Source organism: Dipodomys spectabilis, unplaced genomic scaffold (assembly GCF_019054845.1).
Source record: "Dipodomys spectabilis isolate Male_0828 unplaced genomic scaffold, ASM1905484v1 ptg000017l, whole genome shotgun sequence".
Lineage (NCBI taxonomy): Eukaryota > Metazoa > Chordata > Mammalia > Rodentia > Heteromyidae > Dipodomys > Dipodomys spectabilis.
The window spans coordinates 5957913-5983404 of NW_024870694.1; the positions used below are offsets into that span (position 1 = coordinate 5957913).

At 42.0% G+C, this 25492-nt stretch overlaps 1 protein-coding gene across 1 annotated transcript; it reads right to left on the reverse strand.

Annotated features, from left to right (window-relative positions):
- Positions 1-1156: 1156 nt before the first annotated feature.
- Positions 1157-25476, reverse strand: Hcls1 (hematopoietic cell-specific Lyn substrate 1). The gene is made up of 14 exons (XM_042667601.1): positions 25383-25476; positions 22955-23038; positions 22310-22383; positions 13465-13594; positions 12513-12623; positions 10864-10918; positions 5735-5845; positions 5055-5110; positions 4315-4384; positions 3265-3476; positions 2787-2891; positions 2115-2334; positions 1901-1972; positions 1157-1720 (listed from the first exon to the last, which is right to left on the reverse strand). Exons 2-14 carry the CDS (start codon positions 23036-23038, stop codon positions 1587-1589), a joined length of 1434 nt encoding a protein of 477 aa, XP_042523535.1. The 5' UTR covers positions 25383-25476; the 3' UTR covers positions 1157-1586.
- Between the last annotated feature and the right edge of the window lie 16 nt (positions 25477-25492).

Consider the following 25492-nt stretch of genomic DNA (forward strand, 5'->3'; position numbering starts at 1 on the left):
TGAGTTCGATTAAGAGATGGCCTGTGATTCATTGGTATAAAAAGTCTTGGGTGAGCTGGGAAGGTGGCTCAGTGGTAGAGCGCTTGCCTTGCATGCATGAGGCTCTGGGTTCGATTCCTCAGTACCACATAAGCAGAAAAAAGCTGGAAGTGGCACTGTGGCTCAAGGGGTAGAGTGCTAGCCTTGAGCTGAAGAGCTGAGGGACAGCACCCAGGCCTAGAGTTCAGGCCCACGACCGGCAAAAGAAAAAAAAAGTCTTGGGTGAAACCAAGGAGTGTCTTCTAGAGAAACTAAGGACAGCCTGAGGTGTTCGGTACTCTATGCCCATGGGCAGCTCCGCAACATGAAGCCCTAGAACAACAGTGAGTCTTTGATACCAGTGCTTTCTCTAACTTTAAAAGGGGAAAACAGCTACATTACTAGAAACAGCACAGACTTCGGTGTCCTATGAACCAAAGATACCTTACAACAAGTCTCTGATTTTTATTTCAATTGTGCCTGAAGATCTGCTGTCTCTGGCCATGCTGAAGCTGAACACAGTAGCCTAGGGCTGGGATAAAACGATTCATTTTCTCACTCACTCATCCTTATCCCATATTGTGCTTGATGGTTCACATTTTTCCCATAACTAGCTGTCCAGAAGTCCTCATCTATTTTCCTACCTGTCTCAGCAATGGGCCAGACAGCAGCTTTGTGAACTTCATCCATCCATCCTCTTTTCTTGACATTGATTTCAGCCATCTAGCTACAAGAAATCCTGAGCAGAGACCTCTTGAGCAGGAGTCACTGTCTCTAGCTTTACACTCTGTTTTTTTGGACTAAGTTTAAGGTTCAGTCTAAAGAAAAGGAGTAGGCCTTATCCTTGAGCCACAGCACCACCTCTAGTTTTCTGGTGGTTAGTTGGATATAAGAGTCTCACAGACATTCCTGCCCAGGCTGGCTTTGAACCACGCTCCTCAGATCTCAGCCTCCTGAGTAGCTAGGATGACAGGCATGAGCCACTGGTGCCTGGCAGTGGGACCTTCTGAGAACGCTACATCCTAAGCACTAGAAACCAGGATGGAGACGTGCCTGGGAGCAGGAAGGAGATTTAAAGACTTGAAAGTCAGGGCCAGTGAGGCTTATACACCAAATATTATTTACTGCAACTCAGGGGTGAACCATACTTCCACTTTATTTCTAATTTTAGGACTGAATAGAATTCAAAGATATCTCTACAGGGAAGAAAATGGACAAAGCACAAGTAGGCAAGCCAGGCAATCTAGACCTACCTTCCCAGGTAAGCACGCTTACAATCCAGAGCTCACAAGGGAAGAAAAGAGACTTGGGTGTTGGAGGAAAGATTCTTAGGGAAATTGGCAAGACCACAAGATAAACATCTTGTGTAGAGAAGACACAGAGGGGAAGGAGACTCTCTTCCTCATGCTGTCTCCATCTGAAGCCCTCAACAAAATGGGGAGAAGGAAGCCTGTGGGGATCCTTGAGATGACATCCTGTTAGCAGGAGGAATGGGAAGGGGTGGTAACCGAGCTACTTTCACATCCTGTCCAGGAGCAGTTGCTGTTGTAGACAGTGAGGGCCAGTCACTAGAGAAGCTTGACATAATTTGCAGGGAAGAGTCCAAAGTGGCCATGGCAACGTCCCCGCCACCAGCCCTCGTCCACCATCTCAATGTCAGTGATGATGTCATCCGGATCGAAGGAAAGCTCATCACTTCCCTCTGGGGAGGAAGTGAAAGGGACATTGGGATGGGTAGTCAGACAAGGATCCCTTTTTCCCTCCCTGTGTCCATGCTCAGTCTCCAGTAAAGAAAAAGACCTGGTTTCCTTGATGCCAAGCCTGGCCCCTCCCTGCTCCCTTTCCCCTATATCAGGGACCATTCAGGCTGTTCTGAACATACCTCCTTGGTAGTCATACAGGGCCACAGCTGAGGTCCCACTGGGACCAGCCCCAGCTGGGCTGCCTGGTGATCCTGCAAAATGAGAAATATAAGCATGGTCTAATGTACGAGCAGAAGGCAAACAGAGATCCTGGCGAGAAGTGGGAGATCTTCCTCTTCTTTTGCTCCCTTAGACTTGGCTGAATTCGAGCACTGCTTCCCTCCCGGTACTCACCTGCCTGGGCAGAGGGGAAAGAGGGGTTATCAAGCTCCAGCACATCCTCATAGTCCCCCTCTGCTTCATCATCTGGCTTCAGCCTCTGTATCTCCTCCACGTCCTCATAGTCATTCTCAGGCTCTGGCTCTGGCTCTGGCGCTGATTCATACACTGGCTCTTCCTCCAGCTGGAAGACTTCAGGTGTCCTGGGAGGCAGGGCTGGGGGCTGTTCTGTATCCTGAGAAGAGACAGTGGAGAGCAAGGTTACTTCCACTCACCAGGAAGATTCTATGAAGGTGTGATGAGACTGCTAAGACGCCACACCTTCATCTCCAGCTAATAGACTCTTCAGAGACTCAGTCTGGTGTCCAACTTCAGTCTGCAACTGTCACCCCACCCGCACACTTCCTACCCTGATGTGATGAGAGGGAAATATAAGAGGTAGGAGGGGAGGGAAGTGGAAAGCAAGGCAGGGTCCTTGGCAGACCAGGGAAATGCCAAAGCAAAGCATATTTAAGGAATATCACATCTCAGAGAGCAAGCAGCCTTAGTTTTTCTAGGACTGCAGCGTTCCCAGAATGCAGGATTTTTATAGCCAATACCAGAACAGGATGAGCAGCCACCCTATACTTCCTTCCTAAGGCACGAGGCAGTGGGGAGGGGGAAGAGAATCTCTGGGGCTCGGCTCACCTCTGGGGGATTCTGCCTGATGGGCAGAGGCGGCACTGGGCATTCTCTACTGGTTCTGACAGGCTCAGGTTCCCGCAGTGGATGACTGTCAGCTGGGGGCCAGATCTGTGGAGAACAAAGCATCATGTTAGTGAGCAACCCTCATCTTCATTCCCAAACTATCCGGGAACACCCCATCTTTCTCTCTACCGATCTAACATGGAATTCTTCCTTAAGATGGACCCCAACCTGCAACTATGATCTGTTTACTGCTTAACCTTGTTTTTATGTTGTCTGTGTGTGTGTGTGTGTGTGTGTGTGTGTGTGTGTGTGTGTGTGTGTGTGTGAGTGACATTATGAGGTCCAATTACACAAACTGATGGAATATTTCTTCCAATACGTACAACATACTCTGCCAAATACAGGGAAGGCAGGGACCCCGAGGCTCCTGTCTGGGCAAGAATTCCTAGACATGGACCCTAGAGGGCCAGGAATTCACCTCTGAGGAGATTTTCTTGGGCAATGGGGAAGATGCCACCGGCTTTTCCAACTGCATCTCCAACTGCTGGTCCTCGCGGCTCATCTTCACCACTGCCTTCCGCTCCTGTTGCTGCCTGGCCATCTGCTGGACCTTCTCCTCTTCTTCTCGCTTCCTTTTCTCCTCAGCCATGGACTCAAATTTTGCCTTTAATCCCCGGGCACCACTGGAAGCTGCAGACATAGGTGGGAAGAACAGGGTGATTTGTAATTAGGGAGAGGTAGGTGTAGCATTTGAAAAGGGAAGAATCTGTTAACTATGGAAGAAAAAGAGGTGAGGAGGTTATCTGAGAGAAAGATAAAGAGGTATTAATGGAGGAACAAGAGATGTCCTAGGGAGGACATTTTGGCTCTACAACCTAGAGTTCCACATAGCCTGTCTAGGACCTCAGTCTTCATCCTTTTTAAATGATAAGCTTTGTTCTCCTAACCAGAGTCCTCTTCTGTCTACATTCTGTAACTCTATATGCCTCTAGCTGCTACCATGCTTTGCCTATCCTAAGCTCCTTTCCCAGCTATCCTTTCCCAGTGGTTCCTCTCCTCCCCTCCCTTGTGTTCCCTTCCTCTCTTCCTCTACATCCTTCCCCCATGCCACACCATCTCTCTACCACTTGGCTTTTCCAGGAATCAATATCTGGAAGTGTGAGGGATCAAATCTTTTTCCGATAATCTAAATAGTTAAAGTCATTCAGGAGACCATAATCTATGGAGGAGGAAGAGTCATAAGAGAGGGCTGGGAAGGTGGCTCAGTAGTAGAATGCCTGCCTTGCGTGCATGAGGCCCTGGGTTCCATTCCTCAGTTACCACATAAGCAGAAAAAGCCAGAAATGGCACTTTGGCTCAAGTGGTAGAATGCTAGCCTTTAACTGAAGAGCTGAGGGACAGCACCCAGGCCCAGAGTTCAGGCCTCATGACCAACACACACACACACACACACACACACACACACACACACACACACAGTTGGAAGAGAAAGGAGGCAAAAGATCACGGCAGAGTGAAACAGACTCACCAGCCTCTACGGGAGTCGTCTTCTTATAAGCCGTGGTTGGAGCCTCCATTTCACTGAAGCCCACAGCGCTCTGCAGATGGGAAAATAATGTATGTAGTTTGGTGGGGAGGGAAGTAGTGACTCTGAAGGCAGTGTCAGGGATTGGGCCTACTCTAGGAAGAATCCCTAACCACGTATCGCTCAACAAAGAGTGTCTTCCAGTATTGTTCTGTCATAGTAAAGTACATAAAGATGACTCCGTTTCTCCTTTTGGAAATCTCAATGTACTTAGAATCCCATGTCTCTAAACCAGCTGTCTAGAAGGTAGACGGACTCAGGCTAATGTGGGATGATGAGCTAATATATGGGAGCATAGTGACATGGGCTAGGAAGAGACTAAAGATAGGGCCAAGCAATGCCAAGCAATCCATGAAATTTCATAGTCAACATTACCTGTCCCTGGGGAAAAATACTCCTATTTGTCTTCTTCCTCCATCCTTTTTCTCCTCTTCCTTTTCCTCCCCCTCTTTTTCCCTCTCCCCCTTTTTTCCTTTTTCCTTCTCTCCCCCCCTCCCCATCTCTTTCTCTCTCCATGTCTTCCCTCTTTCCTCAGTTAAAGCTCTGGCTGTGGAATTCAAGCCCATGGGGTGAGCAAGACCCCAGAAGGACAGGTGTAGGACCCAACATCAGTGTCCCCTCCTCAGCTTTCCCCTGTGCACTTTACTGCCCTCAGGGAACACTTCCTAAAACATCAGATTTACCTTATCCACTCGGTCTTTCTGGATTCCATACTGGCCACCAAAGCCTTTGGCATAATCTGCAAGACAGGAAGTTCTGAGAGTCAAAGCAGGAGATCAAAATGCTGGGAAGAAGGGGAGAAAAGGAACAGTGGGGTGAAGGACCAGAAGACAGGAATATGGAAGATCTCAAAGACAAAGAAGGAAACATGAGAGTTGGAAGAGAGAGGCATGGATGGGAAGGAAGGGAAATGGAAGAGAGATGGAAAGAGGGAAACAGAAAAATAAGATGAAAATATTTAAAAGACAGAGAGAGAGTGAGACAGAGACAGACAGAAGGACAGAGAAACAGGAAGAGTCTTCCAGCTATCTCCAGGAAGGCAGAGGCAGATCGCTCTGTCTTCTATGAGGCAAATGGACCTATGACACTCATACTAAACAACTGTGTGGTCATCACCAAGCCTGTTTCTACCCCATTTTCTATGTCCTCATCTCTTCGACTTCCGTCCTCTGCCCTGATCCTGATCTTGTTCCATCCTTGCTGTCTCCCTCCATCCACTTCACTTCCTCTCTGTCTTCACTATAGACCTCTGAATCCCACTCTTCACTACATACCTCTATATTCTGGGCCTTCGGGTTGTCCCCAGAAAGGAAGGAGGACTTTGTGTCACCCTGTGACCACCCTCCTCCCAGCCCCTACTTACCTCTCTGAGACTCATGTTTCTCTGTCTCTCCCTTGTAGTCATATCCCAGAGCTACCTTGTCTCGTTTATCCTTCTCCACTCCATATCGGCCACCAAAGCCACGAGAGTAATCTATGGTGGAAGCAGTGTGGTCATGAGAGCCCAGCCTCCACCCACAGGAAAGTGCTGAAGAGAGGCGTCAGTCATGGGTGCAGAGTGAGAGGGGTCTGCAGCAGAGCAGGACCAGAATAGAGGTGAATCTGCTCACTCTTTTCCTCTCCCTCCTCACTTCCATTTCAAGATGAGATCAGTCATTTCTGTTTTTCTCTTCTTATTCAAGGACGGGACAAGTTATAGAGACTGTGGGAAGACATTTCCATAAACACAAACATACACACACACACACACACACACACACACACACACACACACACAAACAGCAAATATATGTAAAACGTAGACCTTTTTCCTATACCTAGATAAACATACAGAAATGTCAGATAATTTGTGTGTGTGTGTGTGTGTGTATACTGTTAGTATCCCCATCTTTGGTACTCAGCTCTACCTAGACCTTATCTCCTTCCTGCCCTAGAGTTTCCTCCATACAGCTGGCCACTCCCTCTCTCCAACCAGGCCTACCTTGCATGTACCTACCACACTTCTACCTTCACTCCCCCCCCCACCTCTCCACCTCCCTCACTGCCCCCCTCCACCTGCCTGCCACCTGGATAGGGGCAGATGCCATGTGCTCCCTCTCCCAGGGAGATATGGCCCCTCTAATAAACCTTATAATTTTTCTCTTGTGCCTGCCTGCCTCTGAGTGGTCCCCTGGGATGGTCATGAAGGATTCTTACACACACACACACACACACACACAATTTTTTTTTGGTTGGTCCTAGGGCTTGAACACAGGGGTTGAGCACTGTCCCTGAGCCTCTTTGTGCTCAAGGCTAGAACTCTACACCACTTAAGCCACAGCACCAACTTCAGGCTTTTTCTGAGTATCTCTTATCTTATTGGAGATAAGAGTCTCAGGGCCTTTCCTGCCCAGGCTGACTTGGAACCATGATCCTTAGAGCTCAGCCTCCTGAGTAGATAGAATTACAGAGGTGAGCCACTGGCACACATCTTACAGTGTGATTTTTTTTAAACAGTGAAGATCAGAAGAAAAGAAGGAAAAAAGTAAATCTTGGCTTGAGAAAGAGAAGAGTCAAAGCTGAGTATGTATGAGAACAACTGCAAGATAGCAGAGTAGAGGCTTTTTCTGGCAGACTCCATGACTGAGTTTGAGAAATGAAAAAGACACTTTATTTGGAAGAGCAAAGCTGAGTAAGAATATCAAGAACCATAATAGAGGAACAGGACAGCTGGAAAGTATGGTGAAACTGAAATATGAGAAGCTAACTGAGCAGACCAGTTCTGCAACTCTGTTCTGTCTCACCTAGAGAGAGGGAGGGAGGGAAGACTTGAGGCTGCCCCCATCACAACGCGATACAGGCAACCTCTGTTTCAAACCAACCAGCAGACTTAGCTGTGGGGCAAATCCTGCAAGCATCAAATCTATGTGCAAAGATTTACAGGGAGGTGACTTCCCAGCATGACAGGCCAGCATGAGACAGCACAGCTTTTTGCTCCCCATATCTCAGACAGTTGGCAGTAAGGCCCCATCTTGTGAGAGGAACTTCCAGTTTGAGACTAAGGAACTCAGAATATTAGATGACAATAGCTGCTTGCAAATAGACTGCTGCCAGCCAAGCCCTGGGACCGAGATAAAGAAACAATTGGTGATCAGTGGGATCTGTAGCACACAGCCAGGGTCTAAGTGGTATATTGCCCTCAGTGGTAGCCATGGATAGATAGAGTCCACCCTTCTCAGTGAGAGCAGCAGCCTCAAAGCCAGCCAGCAGGGAAAACGAACCACTACCTTCCCCTGGTTGAGAGTTCTGATTACGAAGGAATCAGTTAACATTGATTGCTGGCTGGCAGCCTGAGGCCAGGCAGGCTTTGGGACTAGCTGGGACATTTGGTGATGGGAAGGGCTAGACACTCAGGCTGGGCCCAGGAAATAAACTGTCATCAGAGGGAGAAATTAAGTATGATCTTAACTGAGGTCCTCCTGAGGCCCTTAATTTAGACAGCCCCACCCAGAATTCCCTAAGGACCACTTCAGAAAACAAAAGATCTTGTTGTGGCCCATATTCATGGATTGGCAGAACCAATATTTTCAAAACAGCTATATTAAAAAGTAATCTACAAAAAAAAAATAAAAATAAAAAGTAATCTACAGATTTTATTCGGTCCCCATCAAAGTGCCAATGTCATTTCTCATAGGAAAAAAAATTTTTTTTTTGGTCAGTCATGGGGCTTGAACTCTAGGCCTGGGCACTGCCTCTGAGCTCTTCAGCTCAAGGCTAGCCCTCTATCACTTGAGGAGCCATAGTGCTACTTCCGGCCTTTTCTGTTTATGTGGTGCTGAGGAATCGAACCCAGGGCCTCATGCATGCAAGGCAAGTACTCTACCATTGAGCTAACTTCCCAGCCCTCATAGAAATATTTTTTAAATAATTGAAATTCATATGGAACCACAAAGACCCAGATAGCTTATGCAATCTTGAACAACAACAACAAAAAATTTTGGAAGTATCACAACAATGGTCTTCAAATTATATTCCAGAGCCATAGTATCACAATCAGCTTGATAATAGCACAAAAATAGACACAAGCAGATCAATAAAACAGAAGACATAAATTGTCATAGCTACAGCCATCTGAAACAAATGATGGAGAAAAGATCACTTCTTCAACAAATGGTGCTAGGGAAACAATATCTACATGCAGAAGCCTCTTGCCCTGTCACAGATCTTAATGTAAGACCTGAAAGTTTAAAATGACTACAGAAAGAATAGGGAAAATGCTAGAATATACCAGCATATCAGATTGCACCAAAAATGAAAAGCTATGAGGAAAGGAAATAGTCACTAGGCTGAAGAGACAACCTACAGAGTGATATAAAATCTTTGCCAGCAAGGGAATAACAACCAGAATATTCAGGGAACTTAAAAAAACAACTGAACTCTCAAAGAATTGCTAATTGAAGTAAGAAATGCGAAAATGAACCAAACAGACAATTCTTGAAAGAAGTACAAATGGCCAATAAATACATAAAGAAATGCTCAAAATCCCAGGCCAAAAAGGAAATATAGATGAAAATGGTATCTCACTTCAATGAGAAGAGCATCATCAAGAACACAACAAATGATGAGGATGGAGGGGGAAGTTCTTACACAGTTGGTGGAAATGTAAGCTAGTGTAACTACTATGCAAATCAGTATAGAGGCTCCTCAAATAACTATATATAGAGCTACTTATGATCCAGTGGTATGACTCTTGGACATATATCTGAAAAAATGTAAGTCAGGATATAATTGAAGTAGTTTTATCCTCATGTTCACTGCAGCATTATTCATGATAGTCAACCTATGGAGATAGTCCAAATGGAGATAGTCCAAATATCCTACAAGTAATTATTGGATTAAAAAGTGGTATATTTACATAATGGAGTATTATTCAACAACAAAGAAGAATGAAGTTATGTCATTTGCTGGGAAATGGGTGGAACTGGAGAATATCATGTGCAATGAAGTTAGCCAAGTTTGGAAGGACAGAGGTCACATTTTCCCCTCTCAAAGATGTAAACTAGACTTAAAAGATATACATATACATAAGCACATAAAAGAGCATATACATATAGACAGCATGTTTGTAATTGTGGGCCTTTTTGAAGAGGAAAAGCAAATTTATAGAGTAAACATACCATAGCATATCCATGAATAAAGGTAGCAAAATGAAACTCAGTGAAAGCCTTGAATAATTAGGGATAATGGGGATTAGGAAAAGGAGAGAAAAGGAGAGCGTTAATCCAATTAGAGTACTTAAATGCATGTAAGTGTGAAATACCACAGTGAAACTCCTTTGAATAATTAGCATACAATAAAAGATAAACAATAGGAATGTAAATTGGGTCCTGTTGGGGTGTGGCTGCAAAGTGGGAGTAGCAAGAGTGAACCAGGATATGTTTATGTACAGATATGAAAAGAAAACAATGAAGCTTGTTGATGGGTTTATGAAATAAGAGAGGGGGAAGGAGGAACAATAGATGGGATAAGTCTAACCAAGCTCTCTCTCTCTCTCTCTCTCTCTCTCTCTATATATATATATATATATATATGGACTTGTCAAAATGTAACCCCCTTGTGCAACTAACTGATGCTATTAAAAATGTTAAGAAAGAAACTGCCTAAGAATCTCCATAATGAAGATCATGTTTGAAGATGAGTAATAAGTCTCATATTAGATAATAGAAACATGCATCCTGATATTACAAAATATCAAAGACCAAAACAATCTTTAATGGTTATTTTGTGCTAATTAAACTGACAACAGAAATGTCAGAACAGTGAAATAATATCTTCAAAATGACTGAGGGAAAATAATGATGATGAAGATTGCTGTAAAATAAAGACATAATTCAAAAACTAAGAGTTCCTTCATAAACTCTCAGTCTGAGAATTATCTAAAGATACATGTCAGCAAGAAAGAACTAGAAGAAGCCAGAAGAAATAATCAAATACAATGAATAATAATAAGGAAACAATAAAATACAAAATGACAGTGAACTAGGAATTTGGTAACTGTTAATATACACAAGCATTTATTAGGTAATATTAATTATTTTTGTAGGGGTTTTAAAATACATATAACCAAATACCAGACAGTGAAAATATGGAAGATAGAAAGAATATAATTTAAAAATTCTAAGTTTGCTATATTATTCAGAAAGAGATAGATAGTGATTAAATTTAAGTCAAAGATACATAAAAATACCACTATACTAAAAATTTAAGATTCACTTTCTGGGATTAAAAAAAGGATAAATATTTTATTTACAGTATATTATAGGAAAAAGGATTAAAGAAAACTTGATTGATTTTTGTATAAAAGCAGTGAAGGAGAAAGGAGAAACAAGTATCTACTAAAATGAAAAGTGTATAGTAAAAATGAGAAGAGCTGGGTCTGGGACTGAAAGGGTGCCCAGGGCAGGTGTTGAAAGGTATCTCAGCCAGGGTACTGAGGCTGAGCAGAGTTCTTACCTTTTTGAGATGTGTGTTTCTCCACTTCTCCCTTATAATCAAAGCCCACTGCTGACTACCGAAAAGAGGACAGAGAATTAGTTCGGAGAAAGAATGGTGTTCCTCCTCCCTCCCTTATCCTTACTCCCAGCTCAGCCCTAGAGGTCTTTAAGAGGCCTAAGCCTGGGAATAAGGAAACAGGATCTTGGAAGGTTGGTGTCAGGTAATACGTGCTACCCAGGAGTAGACATGGCCTATAGATACATATAGGTCTAGTTCTAAACCCTCATCTTTCCTATTTAGCTTTATTTATATTCCTTAACATTACTGAGTACTGGTCTCTTCAAATATAAGGTGAAAAAAGGCACAGTTGCCTTTCCTGTCTAACTGTGAAATAAGAGAAATGATGAAATGAACAAAGTACTAAGTCACTCACTGAATTAGTGCTTTTCTTCCCAGATAGTTCTCACAAAATTGAAACAAGATAACAGGTAGAAAAGTGCCACATAAACTAATTACTTCCTTCCTAGTTTGTGTTGTGATGCTTTGATTTCGTTAGTCAGCAGTGAAGGCACAAAGGTGAAGATTTGGGTGGGACAGGAGTGAAAAGGAGAATCCAGCTTCTCCTATCTAAAGATCAGATAATTGGTTAGAGACCTGCTTCTACCTGGGAGCTAGAGACTCACTCATCTAAGGAACTGTGGGTTTCTAAGCCAAGTGGAAGTTTTACATCTTAAGAGATAATTACTGTGCATTGTTTCTTGATTTACATAACACCCATTTAGGTGATTGAATTTATACTTAGGAAATTAGCATGAAAGCAAAACTGCTCTTATACAAAGGAATCTTTATAACAAGAGATTGTTGTTACCTTCTGTGAAAAGAAACATTCACCTTCAGTAAACATTGTAACTCAATTAATTGTTTTACGTGACTTTGTTGCCATGGTGATGACATTTAAAATGATGTTTTCCTGAGAAAAGGCATAGACACTTATGAAGTTTCAATGTTAGGCTAAAACCTCATAAATGTGCACTGGGAGCTTTGGGGAAAATCACTCTAAGCTCTTCGTCCAAAAAGTTATAATAAAAACCAGTGGTGCCTGTGATCTTAGCTACTGAGGGGGTTGAGAGCTAAGAATCGAGATTTGAAGCCAGCTGGGGCAGGATAATCTGTGAGACTCTCATTTCCAATTAACCAGCAACAAGTTGGAAGTAGAGCAGTGGCTCAAGTAGAAGAGCGTTAGCCTTCAGAGAAAAAAGTTAACAGACAGTGCCCAGGCCCAGAGTTCAAGCCCCAGTATCAACACCAACATCAAAAAAAAATAAACACAGTGGCTTGAAAATTATTGTGTAGAATTAACTCATTAATGAGTTAATTTCAGTCCTGATAAACCCAAGGCTTTCCACATACTGGCCACTATATCCCAGTCCTTGTACTCCTTGCATGAATGCCTTAGAGCTCAGTTCAGCATGCCTCGCGTACTGGCACAGAGAAACTTACTGTGGAGGTCAAGCAAACTCCCCTGGTGAAACAGCATGTTCTAATAGCAGCCATTTCCCAGTCTTCCTTGGGTATCAAGGAGCCTGGGCTTACATTCTGGGGTGAGGTTGTTAAAGTAAGTCCCACAGGACTTAGGAGAATGGTATGGGAAGAACGTTGCCACTTACCTTGTCTGCTCTGTCCCTCTCAACTCCATATTTGCCCCCAAAGCCTTTGGCAGCATCAGTTTGAGAAGAATGTTTCTCCACCTCAGCAACATACTCGTGGCCCACAGCACTCTGAGGCAAAGCAGGATTGGGATGAACAAAAGTTAACAATCACCTTGCCCAAAAAAAAAAAAGATGCAGAGGTGGAATGGAATGTCAAACTACAAGATCTTCCATTCTCTGTCAAGTCTATAGCCTCACAAGATGTTGCCAAGGAGCATGTGGTAGGAGAGAGCAATAGTGCTTGCTGGAACCTTCCACATTGCTGAATTTGAAATGCACTGGGAGCCAGAGGGTAGAAATAAGGTAGCCAGACAGAGCAGAAACTAAAGGAGAGTTCAAAGTGGGGCATGGATTATCAATACAACAGGGGGTGGGCCCTATATTAGCAAGAGATTCAAGGGAATTGGTGGATTCCATGATTGGAAGTGATTTTTTCCCCCACTAAATCAGCCAGATGTTTTAGTCCTAGATCTTTGTTCCTGTATAGATATCTAAGGTCAGAAGTGAATTCTAAGCTTTTCTACAACATATAGTATATAACAGCCATACCTATAACATTTTATATATGCACATATAATATACATATATAATATATACTATATGCACACATATATACAAATATCTTAAAGTCTCTAATGAGTATAAAATTTATTTTTTCTTTCTCCACTTGGGGGCTCCTGTTTCCTTACTATAGGAACCATGTGTGGGAGCTGCCGTGAGCCCGGTTTGTTTTCTTGACTCTGTTTTCTTCCATCTGTGTCTTATGTTTTTACTGCAGAAAAAACTGATACAAAGAACATGTGGACAGCCTGATTTAAAACCAAGACTGTACATTGAACAAGTTTTACACCACAAAATCAGTATGACTTAATTAATTAACTGATTGATTAATTTCTTTCTTTCTACTCACCTTATCCATTCTGTCTTTTTCCACTCCAAACCGACCTCCATAACCATGAGATGCTTTGGGCCCAGATTCCATCTCTTTCTTCTTGAGAACATCATGCTCCTCTGATACTTTGCTTCTCAACTGATGGATGCTAGAAGAAACCATATACTGAGATTCACCTAGCACAGGAAGGTCAATGAAACCACTCTCCCCCAAAACTGGAAATTCTGAAGTCTGTTTGCTTATTTTCAGCAAGTTGAGTCTCCAAAATGTACCAGTGGTAGTGATGGTGCATACAGTATCATGCTGTAATAAGCAAATAGGATCTTGTATTCTATAACCTGATTTTAGTTCTCCACAAGCCAATATTACTTCCTTTACTTTGTCATTTTGCACATGAAAATAATCTTCTGGTCTTTAACTCTTTATGTTCTCAGTGATACCTACATTGTAATAACTGAGACATTATCTTCCTTTCCGAATGGATCGACTTTCTATCTATAGGTCATCTGACTCATAAAGCTTAAAACTATTCTTATGCTCTTAGACCCACTTACTCTGGTCATAGGAGTATATCCCAGGGAAATAATTTTAGATATGGAAAAGTTTAATGTCTAATGAGTCACTGAAACATTGTACATAACAGCAAAAAGAAAAACCCAAGAAGCAATCTATATGACCAATAATTGGAAAAAAGAAAGTTGAAAAGTTACCTTTTAACAACATATTGGAAGTCATTAAAAGTGGTGCTTATAAAAAATAATACTCGGAAATTGACTCATTAATATTTTGTGTACTTTTTTTGTCAATCATTAACATTCTCTGACCCCCTGCCCCCCAAGACTGATAATTCCTTAGAGAAAGTCCTGGGGCTTGAACTCAAGGCCTGGGTGCTGTCCCTGAAATCTGCTCAAGGGTGGTGCTCTACTACTTTTGTTATAGTAATTTAAGGTTCAGATAACTTTGGTTTGGACACCCTATCACTAAGGTAAGCAATACCAAAGGAGGCCAAATGGGCATCCTCTCCCTGTTGTACTTGCTTCTTTTAATTAATTAGTTAATTAATTAATTAGTACTGTTTGAACTCAGAGCCTTGTACTTACTGGGCTGGTATTGTATGACTTGAGCTATACCTCCAGCCCTATTTCTTGCTATTTGAGGGGGGGGTGCTTGAACTCAGGGCCTATGCGCTGTCCCTTAGCTCTTTAGCTCAAGGCTAGCACTCTACCACAGTGCCACTTCCAGTTTTTGAGTGATTTATTGGAGATAAGAGTCTCACAGGGACTTTTCTGCCCAGGCTAGCTTTGAACTGCGATCCTCAGATCTCAGCCTACTGAATAGCTAGGATTACAGGCGGGAGCCACGGGCACCCAGCTGAAAGTCTTTTTTTAAAAAAAGCCTTCTCTGCTTTAGCCACAGTTAATTTTAGAAAGCTGGCTATGAACCAGGTGGAATTAATCTAAGTGCTGGAAGAACCCTCTGTTCCCATGCTTCCTGTGAACCCTGGGGCAGCCATAAAAGCAGAGATTCTGTGTTGCTAGTTCACAACATCAACGCTTTAGAAGTGTCTATGTGACAAAAGTGACTGGTTCCAAGAACACACAAATGTCTATCTATTGTTTCCCAACTGTAGTGCTCAGATGCAGAATGAAGAAACTGGAGAGAAATTCTCCTTTCAAATAAGGAAAGGCTACAGCATTTAGTTAAAAGGATCACAACTATATTAAAATTGAAAGAAGCTTTTAAAAAGATTTAGAAAAATGTTATTCAGGAATGTGTACCGAATGGATGACACTAGAGAGCTAGTCACAGGATTATGCTAATGAATGATATTATTTCAATGAAAATGTTGTAGCCAAAGAAAACCAACTTTAATCAACTCGTTTAGGATACAGTTTGGAATCAATTTGGAATCAATCTTAATACATTGTTCCTTTATTTTAAAATTAAACAGCTTCTGAGTGTGTGGCAATGTTGGTTCTGAGGATACAAAGGGTATGCAGGTAGTGTTCAGATGGAAGAAAGAGATAAAGCAAAAGTCACAATGTGGTATCAGTGTGGTATGTGTCATATCTAAGAAACCAACACACAAACTCAAATGTTCTGGTTTAAGCTTTTGATAAAGGAATACAATTTATGGGGACCAAACAAAATCAGGACCCTCAAAGATGGACTGAGAGGGAGGACAGAGTGTTGAGGTTTTATTACAACTTAAAAGCACAAAAGTGAGTTGCTCTGACTATAAGGCCCTTATTGTATAAACTAAAGTGTATCCATAACAATGGCACTGACAAAAAGATCAGTGCTTTTATGTGCTAGGGTGGAATGAGGCTGTTGACTACAAAGAGGTACAGGAGACTTTGTGTGGCAATGGAAATATTCTGTATGGTTGTGTGTGTGTGCGCGCGCGCGTGTGCATGCATGTGTGCATGCACATATGCGTGCTAGAGCTTGCATTCAGGGCCTGGCTGCTATCCTCCAGCTTCAGTGCTCAAGGACAGTGCTATACTACTTTGAGCCACAGCTCCATTTCCAGCTTTTAATTGGAAATGAGACTCTCATGGCCTTTCCTACCCAGGCTGGCTTTGAACTTGGATCCTCAGATCTCAGCTTCCTGAATAATGAGGATTACAGGTATGAACCAAAAGTGCCCAGCTAACATTCTATATCTTAATTGTGTTGCTGGCTACATATATGTATTATTATTCATTATATTTTACTTACAATTTTTTTTACATATAGTGATTATACTTTCAAGAAGATGGCTCAGTGGTAGAACGCTTGCCTTGCATGCATGAGGCCCTGGGTTCGATTCCTCAGCACCACATAAGCAAAAAGAAAAAAAGCCGGAAGTGGTGCTGTGGCTCAAGTGGTAGAGTGCTAGCCTTGAGCTGAAGAGCTGAGGGACAGTGCCCAGGCCCAGAGTTCAGGCCCCACGACCGGACTCCCCCCCAAAAAAATTGTATTTATTTTTTGTCAGTTGTGGGGCTTGAACTCTGGGCTTGAGTGCTGTCCCTGTGCTCTTCAGCTCAAGGTGAGTGTACCACTTGAGCCACAGTACCATTTCCAGTTTCTACCCAGGCTGGCTTTGAACAGTGATCCTTAGATCTCAGCCTCCTGAGTAGCTAGGATTACAGGCATGAGCCACCGGTACCCGGTGAAAAAATTGATCTTTTAAAATAAGACAATACATATTAAATGAAAGATAAGAGTTACATACTTCTATAGAGGTTGTTGCTTATGAATATAGGGATAGTGTGTTATTAATGCTACCCTATGACTGTTTAAAACAGAACAGCAGCTTTAGGAATAGTTAATATCTTAATTTATGAAAATATTTGCATTTCATTTTAGCAAGAGAGTGTAAGTATTATGTTTATTTAAACAGAAGCAATATGATACAATGGTTAAAGACTCAACTCATAGAGTCAATGTGAGCTGAATTCAAATTATTACTTGTATGTCCTGGGACAGATGGCTATCAAAAATGGGCATCTGTTCAATTTCCTGTAAAATCAAGATTATCACATCATCTGTGATGCGGGGATAATTGCATGACATGTAATAGCTCAGTAAATGTTCACTTTTATTCTTGTGTTATAGCCATAGCTCTACCAATAGAGTTGGTTCTATTATTTCTAGTAACACAGCAATATAGAGTGGTGAAATTCTTCTTCAATTCTCTGAGTCCATATAATTACATATATATCTGAGCTGGGACCAGTTCCTAGATCTCCAGAATTCTACTTGTCACTTGTCACTTTCACTTGTCACTTTCTTCTACTTGGTGTTAAATATCAGGGTATAAGAAAATAGGGTAGGCCAGTCAAAATGTCCTACACATCCACCAATCAGCCAACGACAAATGCTGGAGGGGTTGTAGAGAAAGAGGAACCCTATTACACTGCTGGTGGGAATGTACACTTATACAACCACTTTGGAAAGCAGTCTGGAGGGTCCTTAGAAAGCTAAAGATTGACCTCCCTTACGACCCAGTCATACCACTTCTAGGCATCTACCCTGAACAACAGGAACCAGAATACAAGGACACGTGCACCTCCATGTTTATTGCAGCACTGTTCACAATAGCTAGGATATGGAAACAACCCAGATGCCCCACCACAGATGAATGGATCCAAAAATTGTGGTATCTATACACAATGGAATATTATGCAACCATTAGAAATGACAAAATAATGGCATTTGCAGGGAAATGGATGGAGCTAGAAGGAATCATGTTGAGCGAGGTAAGCCAAGAGCAAAGAGACAAACAGTACATGGTCTCCCTGATAAGTGGATGCTAAATCCAAAATGTTAGGTGATACGACAAAATTAACAGGACTTAAGAAACAAAGAACTCCCACTCATCTGGTCGAACCACTACTAAATATCCCCATGCTGCTGATCACATGTATGGTGTATATGTGTACACCGTTATATATTATGGACTGTGATAGAGAATTTGCTCCAGGAAAGTTAGAATGAACTTGTGACTTTAAATGAGCATCATTAGTCCACAATACTGTGAAATTTGGGAAATTATGTAATCACTTAATCACAATTTAAAAAAAAAAAAGAACCTCGGAGAAGGTAGGGAGGGAAGGGATGGTAGGCGGAAAACAATGGAGGGGGTAACAATGCTCAATAGGAAGTATACTCATTATCTTGCTCATGTAACTGTAACCCTCTGTATAGTATCTTTACAATAAAAAATTTTTTTAAAAAAAGAAGGAACGGGAAGGGGAAGAGAAAGAAGGGGAAGGGGGAAAGGGGAAGGGATGGGGGAAAAAAAAAAGGTCTCAATGGCTGGGAAGGTGGCTCAGTGGTAAAGTGCTTGCCTAACATGCATGAAGCCCTGGATTCGATTCCTCAGCACCACATAAACAGAAAAAAAAAAAAAAAAGCTGGAAGTAGCACTGTGGATCAAGTGGTAGAGCGCTAGCATTGAGCTGAAGAGCTGAGGGACAGTGCCCAGGCCCAGCCCAGAGTTCAAGTCCCACAACCGAGAAAAAAAGAAGAAAAAAAAAGGAGGTCTCAAAAGATACACTATAAATTTTAGTACTGATTTCCACAGGGGGTAGGAATATGTATGAATTTTTCATCTTATTTATTTTAACATAATATATAAATTTGCTTAAACTGTTTAAAATAAGCATAAATTTAAAAAATTAATTCTGCTGGGTAAAAAAAAAAAGAAAATAGGGTAGGGCCACCATGACGGATACAGATGATTATCTGTATGATTATCACTCATCGAGAACCTAACCAAAAGGCCAGCCAGATTTCATCCACTACAGTGCTGTTCTAAGTACAGTCCTTAGGAACAGGCTTGGTGGCTCATGTATATAATTCCAGCTATTTGGGAAGTGGAGATTTGAGAGGAGCTCAGTCTAAGACCAGTCTAGGCAGAATTAGCTCTATCTGAAAAAAGTGTGACTCTATCTGAAAAATGAAAGGCCTAGGGCATGGTGCAAGTGGTAGAGCTGTTGTCCGGGAGGGACAAGACCTTGAGTTCACCTGCCAGTACTGCAGTGGAAGAAAAGCACACTCCATAAGCTGCTTTGTTTCTTTTTGCAGATCAAATAAGAATAAAAGCTGAGAAAAAATTGAGAGTACATATTTACAGACTTTTCTATATATGGTTAAAATGTATTTTCCAGCAATTCAATTTTACAAAAGTATTAGTCTGTGATAGGTTTGAAAATGACCCCAAAAACCTGGTCCTTCCCCACAAACCACTTAAGAAACACTGTGAGAATCATGAAAGGAATCTTAATTAGTCGAGGGAGAGGAGACCAAGAAGAATGAGTAGGCAGGAGTAGGGAAGGAGAGAAGAACGAGAAGGCCCCAGCTCTTGACAGTCAATGTCTTTCTATAATTGACGGGAGATGGGTAAGATCAATTCAGCTCTTTACTAAGTTAGGAAGCCACTCCCACATTGCATTTATTTATGACAAATCTACAAAGCACCACCATGCTGTGGAAAAGGTAATGAGACTAGTCAGGCTAGTGAGAACCATAGTCACTTCATTTTCTGGTTTGAGTCAACTCGGCTCAGCAGCTCTTCTCTAGCTTCCACCACTGCTGCCAGGGCCTTAGTGATTCCCTATGAAAGCTATGGTACCTTAATCTGCCCTAGCTAGAGAGAACCCAGAGGATAAGAGATGTAACACTAGAACATCCGCTGAACAGCTTTTTGATCCAGATGGAAACAATGAGGACCAGAGGGGATGAGACTGTCAAAGTCACCTGGTCTGTAACCAGTAGATGGTGGGTTTTTACCCTTTGGTGTCATGGAAAATGGGAAGCAATAAGCTTTTGGGGAAGTATCTCCAACATTTATTTTACTGGATAAAGATCCAGTTCAATTATCAAGAATATAGGCAGGGCTGCCACATTACAAGAGCAGGGGACACCAAAGTGATGCATATATGGAGTTGTGCAACACAGTCATTTGGGTAAACATCACTGGGAAGAAGGAAGGCTGTGACATGGTTTTTGTTTTTGGTTTTGGTTTTTAGAAAGGATAACTAATAAAACTAGCCTGTTAGTAGAAGACTTTTTCTATTAATAATAGAATCAGGAGATGTGTACCAGGAGACAGTGACATATGCTATTCTATTGAATTTTAAACATAAATCTAAATCTACAGGGTGGCTGTTATCCCCATTGATAAATAAGCTGAGATGTAAAGAGGTTGTATGGAACTAAGTTCACATAGCTAGTAGTGGCCAATCTGTGAACTAAATCTAAATCTGTCTGATATACAAACTCAAGCCCTTTCCATTTTCTCATGGCAGGAATTTTTAGAAGTCTTCCTTAAAATGTTCAACCTCTACTAAACATGCAAAAGACAGCACTGAGAGGAAAAGGTAGAAAGAAAGAGCATATCCTCATCTGAATGGCTCCTAGGAGGTTAGAGATAAGTGGTTTTGACTCAGTAAAGCAAAGGGTTTTTGACTTGTATCAGACCTATGAGCCCTCAGGGGAAGCAGCATTAAAGACGTTTTGTGACTTGGATGTAGTGGTGCAAGCCTGTAATTAATTATACCACTTGGGATACTGAGTCAGGAGGCTCTCTAGTTCAAAGCCATCCTGAGCCACATAGTGAGACCCAATCTTAAAAAATTAAAAATGAAAGAAAACAACAACAAAACCACCAAGTTTTCTGAAAGATCATGTTCTTTTTCTTTTTATCTTGTCTTTTTTCCCCCTTATTACAATGATTCCAGATCTAGTTATGTCATTCAAGTTGTTTATGTCTGATTAAACAACCATGCACAGTACTGAATATCTTCAATCTTCATATACATGTTTCATATTTTCTTATTTCACCATTTGTGCAAGGTGGCCATACACTGAAACTTCTTAAAATCCAGATGAAAAAGAGGCTAAGTCATTGCTGTTAGAGTGTGCATCACTATGTGTTGGATTAAAACGGAACTTAAAAAAAAAACTATGTTAAAGAACTGCAGGTGTATGGGGCTGGGAAGGTGGCGCAGTGGTAGAGCGCTTGCCTTGCAGGCCTCAGGCCCTGGGTTCAATTCCTCAGCACCACATAAGCAAAAAGAAAAAAGCTGGAAGTGGCACTGTGGCTCAAGTGGTAGAGTGCTAGCCTTGAGCTAAGAGCTGAGGGACAGCGCCCAGGCTCAGAGTTCAGGCACCACGACTGGACCTCCCCCCGAAAAAAAGAACTGGAGGTGTGGCTCAAGTGGCAGAGTGCTAGCTCTGAGTGAATAATCTAAGCAAAAGCATGAGGCCCTGAGTTCAAACCCCAATACAGGCAACAACAACATCAACAACAACAACAAAATCAGATAAAGCTGCACTGATTTTGCCATTATGTGGAGTGATTGATACTTTAGTTTGATTGTTTTTCTCTAGTTCTACATCATTTACTGTGTTATGAGTATTTGACATTCTGATACTACCCAAAGCAAAGATTAGGTGATCCTCAATAATCCAGAGAAGAGAGAACGAGATCTTGAGATTCAAATATACAATATATCCCACAGAAGCCCCTGGTATCAGGTAGAGATGGTTTCTGACAAAATGAATACTGAGCCATAATCTTGCTAAGTTTGTTTACTCAGATGGTGATCTGCCATTTAAGACATGGCTCCAGTCTGGTTTTTGCTGGATGTTTCAGAGATGGAGACTTAAGGACTTTTATGTCCAGTCTGATTTCAAACCCTTCAAACCATGATCCTCAGGTCTCAGCCTCTTTAACAGCTAGGATTTCAGAGATGAGCCACCAATGCCTGACTCTCTAAAATATTTTAACTAATAAAATGTTCAAATTGCACATTTCTTCTTCTTAATAATAATAGCTTCAAACTTCTGTCAAGAAGTTTGAAAGGAAAATTTAAAAGCCAAGAAAAATTTACAGCATTTATATGAGTCCATCTGAAGTTATCCTACTTTATAAATACATGTTTATATTTATGTGAAGAGACATATGAATGACAGCTATATAGATGATTGATAAATTGTAGGTAGGTAGCGAGAGAGAGAGAGAGAGAGAGAGAGAGAGAGAGAGAGAGAGAGAGAGAGAGAGAGAGAGAGAACTCATTATCTCAACCACTTCCTATCTGAATCCTACTTCCCTGACTAAAGGAAGGGAAGAAGGTAATACAACAGATTGCCCTGAGGAAATAGAGTTGTCAGATATAAAAATAATAGGAGATAAGATGATAGATATAAAATGGAAATGAATGATAACACACTTAGAGACACAAAATCTAGAAACAAACACAAAGATGCACAGATAGGAGCATTCCCTCCTTTTCTTTCCACATACTCCTGAGTCCCTGAGTTGTCTTTGGCTTTTAACCCACTCTCTTCTATCAGTCCTTTTGGGACTTACTTGATGTGCTCTGTATGTCCAGAACCTTCAATGGTCTTGGCTCCCCATCGTTGCTCCTTCTCTGAGATGTCATTCTGAAAAAAAAAAAAAAAACCCAAACATCATTCAACAATGTGTTGGCAAGAAATATGCCACACCGAGTGGAGTCACACAATTGACAGGCATGTTCTTCCTGTCCCCTGCATTAAATGCCTCTCAGTCATAGATGTTTACTCCATCCAAACCCAGATGAAAATTATACAGATGATCTCTGTACATATCGCTATCACTACTCTGCATCCTTTCCTCTTACCCCTTCAGGTCTGCAACATCTCAACCCACTTATATCATACATGTCTAGCCCAAGCCTGGATCAGAGACTAGAGGAGATCCAGGTTTACCTGCTTCTCAACTTCAGCATAATCTGCATAGTTCAGCATTCTCAGTCATACTGTCAAGCATATCTACCCCTGTTCCCTCCACCCCTGGGTCTTGAACACCAGCTCTCATGCATACCCCACTCATGACTGCCCATCCATCCTTGTGTGATGACTAACTCAGGTCCAAATGGTCCTTTTCTGAGCCCTCTAACCAGTCACAGAGAGGCACAGATGCCCTTCCCATGTACCCTCTTGTTTGTCTAAGCACAGTTACTTCCATACTCACCACAAAGTCAGGGTCTGTGTCCCAGTCATCACCCTGGGCCTCCATGGAAACAGATACATCATGCCCCACTACAGACTTCCACATCTGAGAACGACAGGAATTGGAAATTGTTGGAGACCAAAAACAAACAAGAAATGGGAAAATAAGAAAGTGGAAATGGATGTTAGAGTAGTCCAAAGTTTATTGACATTTTTTCCTTAGAAAAGGGAGCTGAGACAGAGCAAATAGGTTTAAATTTTTTAATTCTGCTCAGTTAGAAGAGGGGTTTACTTAAGAAAAATGAATGTGGTCTCTGGTTTTCTGAGTCTGGAGAGAAGTGCTCATGAGTTGAGGTAATAGTAAATGACTTGGATGAGAAAACTGCTGGCAACATTCACTTGTGTCCAGAGGCTAGACATGTGATGTCTTTTGGGTGGCAAACAGTGAGAAGTACTATAACAGCTATAGATTATGCTGATATTTAACTCATATGACTACATGGGAATATTTTCAGAGCTGCCAAACATACATCGGCCTAGTTCCTGGCAAAGTGAACATCTCTCTCTTGCCTAGTATCTGCTTAATTATATTCAGAATTCTTTCAACTCTCACAACCCACTCTAAAGCTGATCTCTGACAGCTATGGGTAGTCAGCAGGGACAATTTGCTGAAATTCCTTTATCAGCAATGCATGAGAAAGCACTATTGACTGAGAAGTCATTTATCACTCCTATCTTAAAAGCAGTTGTTATATTTCTCATGAAGATGTGGTCAAAAATGGCATAATCCCTATTTTTTTACACGATGAAGTATTTGACTTTTATCAACAAAATAAATGTTAAGGGGATAGTTGGAGAACTAGTTTGAAGATGCCAAGCTTTTATTCTGCTGGGGCATGTGTGTTAATGTGTATGAGGAAGAGCTTCCCAGTTGCTCTGCTTCTGTAGGCTCTTGGATTCTGGTGTGAGAAGGTAATAATGGACCAGTGCTCATCTGCCTGGTGGCCACTGGATTTCGTGATCCCTGGCCACTTTTCCCCCACAGGAGTCTTTTCCCAGGTTCCTCTTTCCCAAAGGGGCCCTTTTACAACCACTCCTTGGGCTTTCCTGTCACTACTAAGTCTCCAGTTTCTATTTCTTGGAAATATTTCTTGGAAATGCCATTCTTCTCTTTACCTTTTGAATAATTCCTTGAAAACTCTCGCAGAGGAAATTCAAGGTAGACTGGCTAAAGAGGTGCCAAAGGAAAACTGGCAAAGTGTTGAATGAGTTTACCCAGTGGACTAAGTCACTAAAGAGAGCATCTCTGACTTTCATGCTGAACAGCAGCTATGGGGGGGATATTGAGACAGGTACGCAGACTTGTAGTCCTTATCTTTACAGCCCCTCTATCTGTCCTGCCCTGGCTCCTGAGCAAAAGGACTTTACACAGAAAATCAGAAAGGAGAAGTCTAAGATATATTCACAAGCTATAAGGAAGCGACGAGGCTCAGGGGCCTCATGATTCTTCCTTGAGTTACAAAACCTGACTCTCCCACCAACCTTTCACCTTCACTCATTAAAAAATAATCACAGAAAGTTTTCTGACACAGAGACAGTTTAGTATTCTTTTCCTACTGACTTGCAATCAGGAAGGCAGTTCTTGCTAATCAGAGGTGAAAAGCTAGAGAATAATCTATGAGGCATGGTTCTGGGCACATTCAAGGGCTTGTGGTGAGGCTGATTTACAGCATCAGTATAGTACACAAACTGGGAGTCAAAAAACCCATGGCCACCAAACTCTGTTCCTTACTAAGACTCTGTGGAGTCACACTAAGGGAAGTGGCAGAGTAGGTACTCCTTTGTGAGTGGCCAGTTCACAAATCTTTACTGAAACAATTTGGCAAATCACCTCTTCTTTGATTTCAATGTTATGTGGTTAACCTAACTAGCCCATAGTCTGTTTTATTGATCGTACTCTGAGATCTGTAATTGCAGTCACAGAAAATAGCCCCAGCTAAACAATCATGGCTGCATTGATCCCCATCAGCATTGGGTTCTCAGCACTCATGTTCATTTGTGGCTGCTTCCGGCTGTGACATTTACTCTGTGGGCTGTCTCCCTGTTAGACTGTCAAATGAAGTCTTTGCCTGCATCCGCTATAGGGTTCCTTCCACCTCAGTGCCTAGGAGCAGCAGCTCTTAGTGGCCTGTGTGGATTATCAGAAAAAAACAGGTTATGTGTTGCTGGGCTGATTCTTGAGAGAACTGCTTACTTGTAAAATCAGGGTTCAGGATCTTCCCCTCTCTTTCCATCCCTGAAGTCATTTCACAACCACTGAATCCAGGCCTTTTGAGCATCAAGAGATAAAAGCCTACTAGCAATGACCTTTTCCCTCCAGGACCAAGTACAAGCTAGGTTCCTCTTCTATTCTTATCCTGTGTTCCATTTTGCCCCTCCGGAGTACTCACCTCTGGTAGTGTGAGCTGTTGAGTGTTGGTTTGAAGTTCTTAGCTCTTCACGTCCACACCCAGTACCCTCTTTCTGGCTGCTGCTACTTGAGAGCAAAAAAACTCCAAAC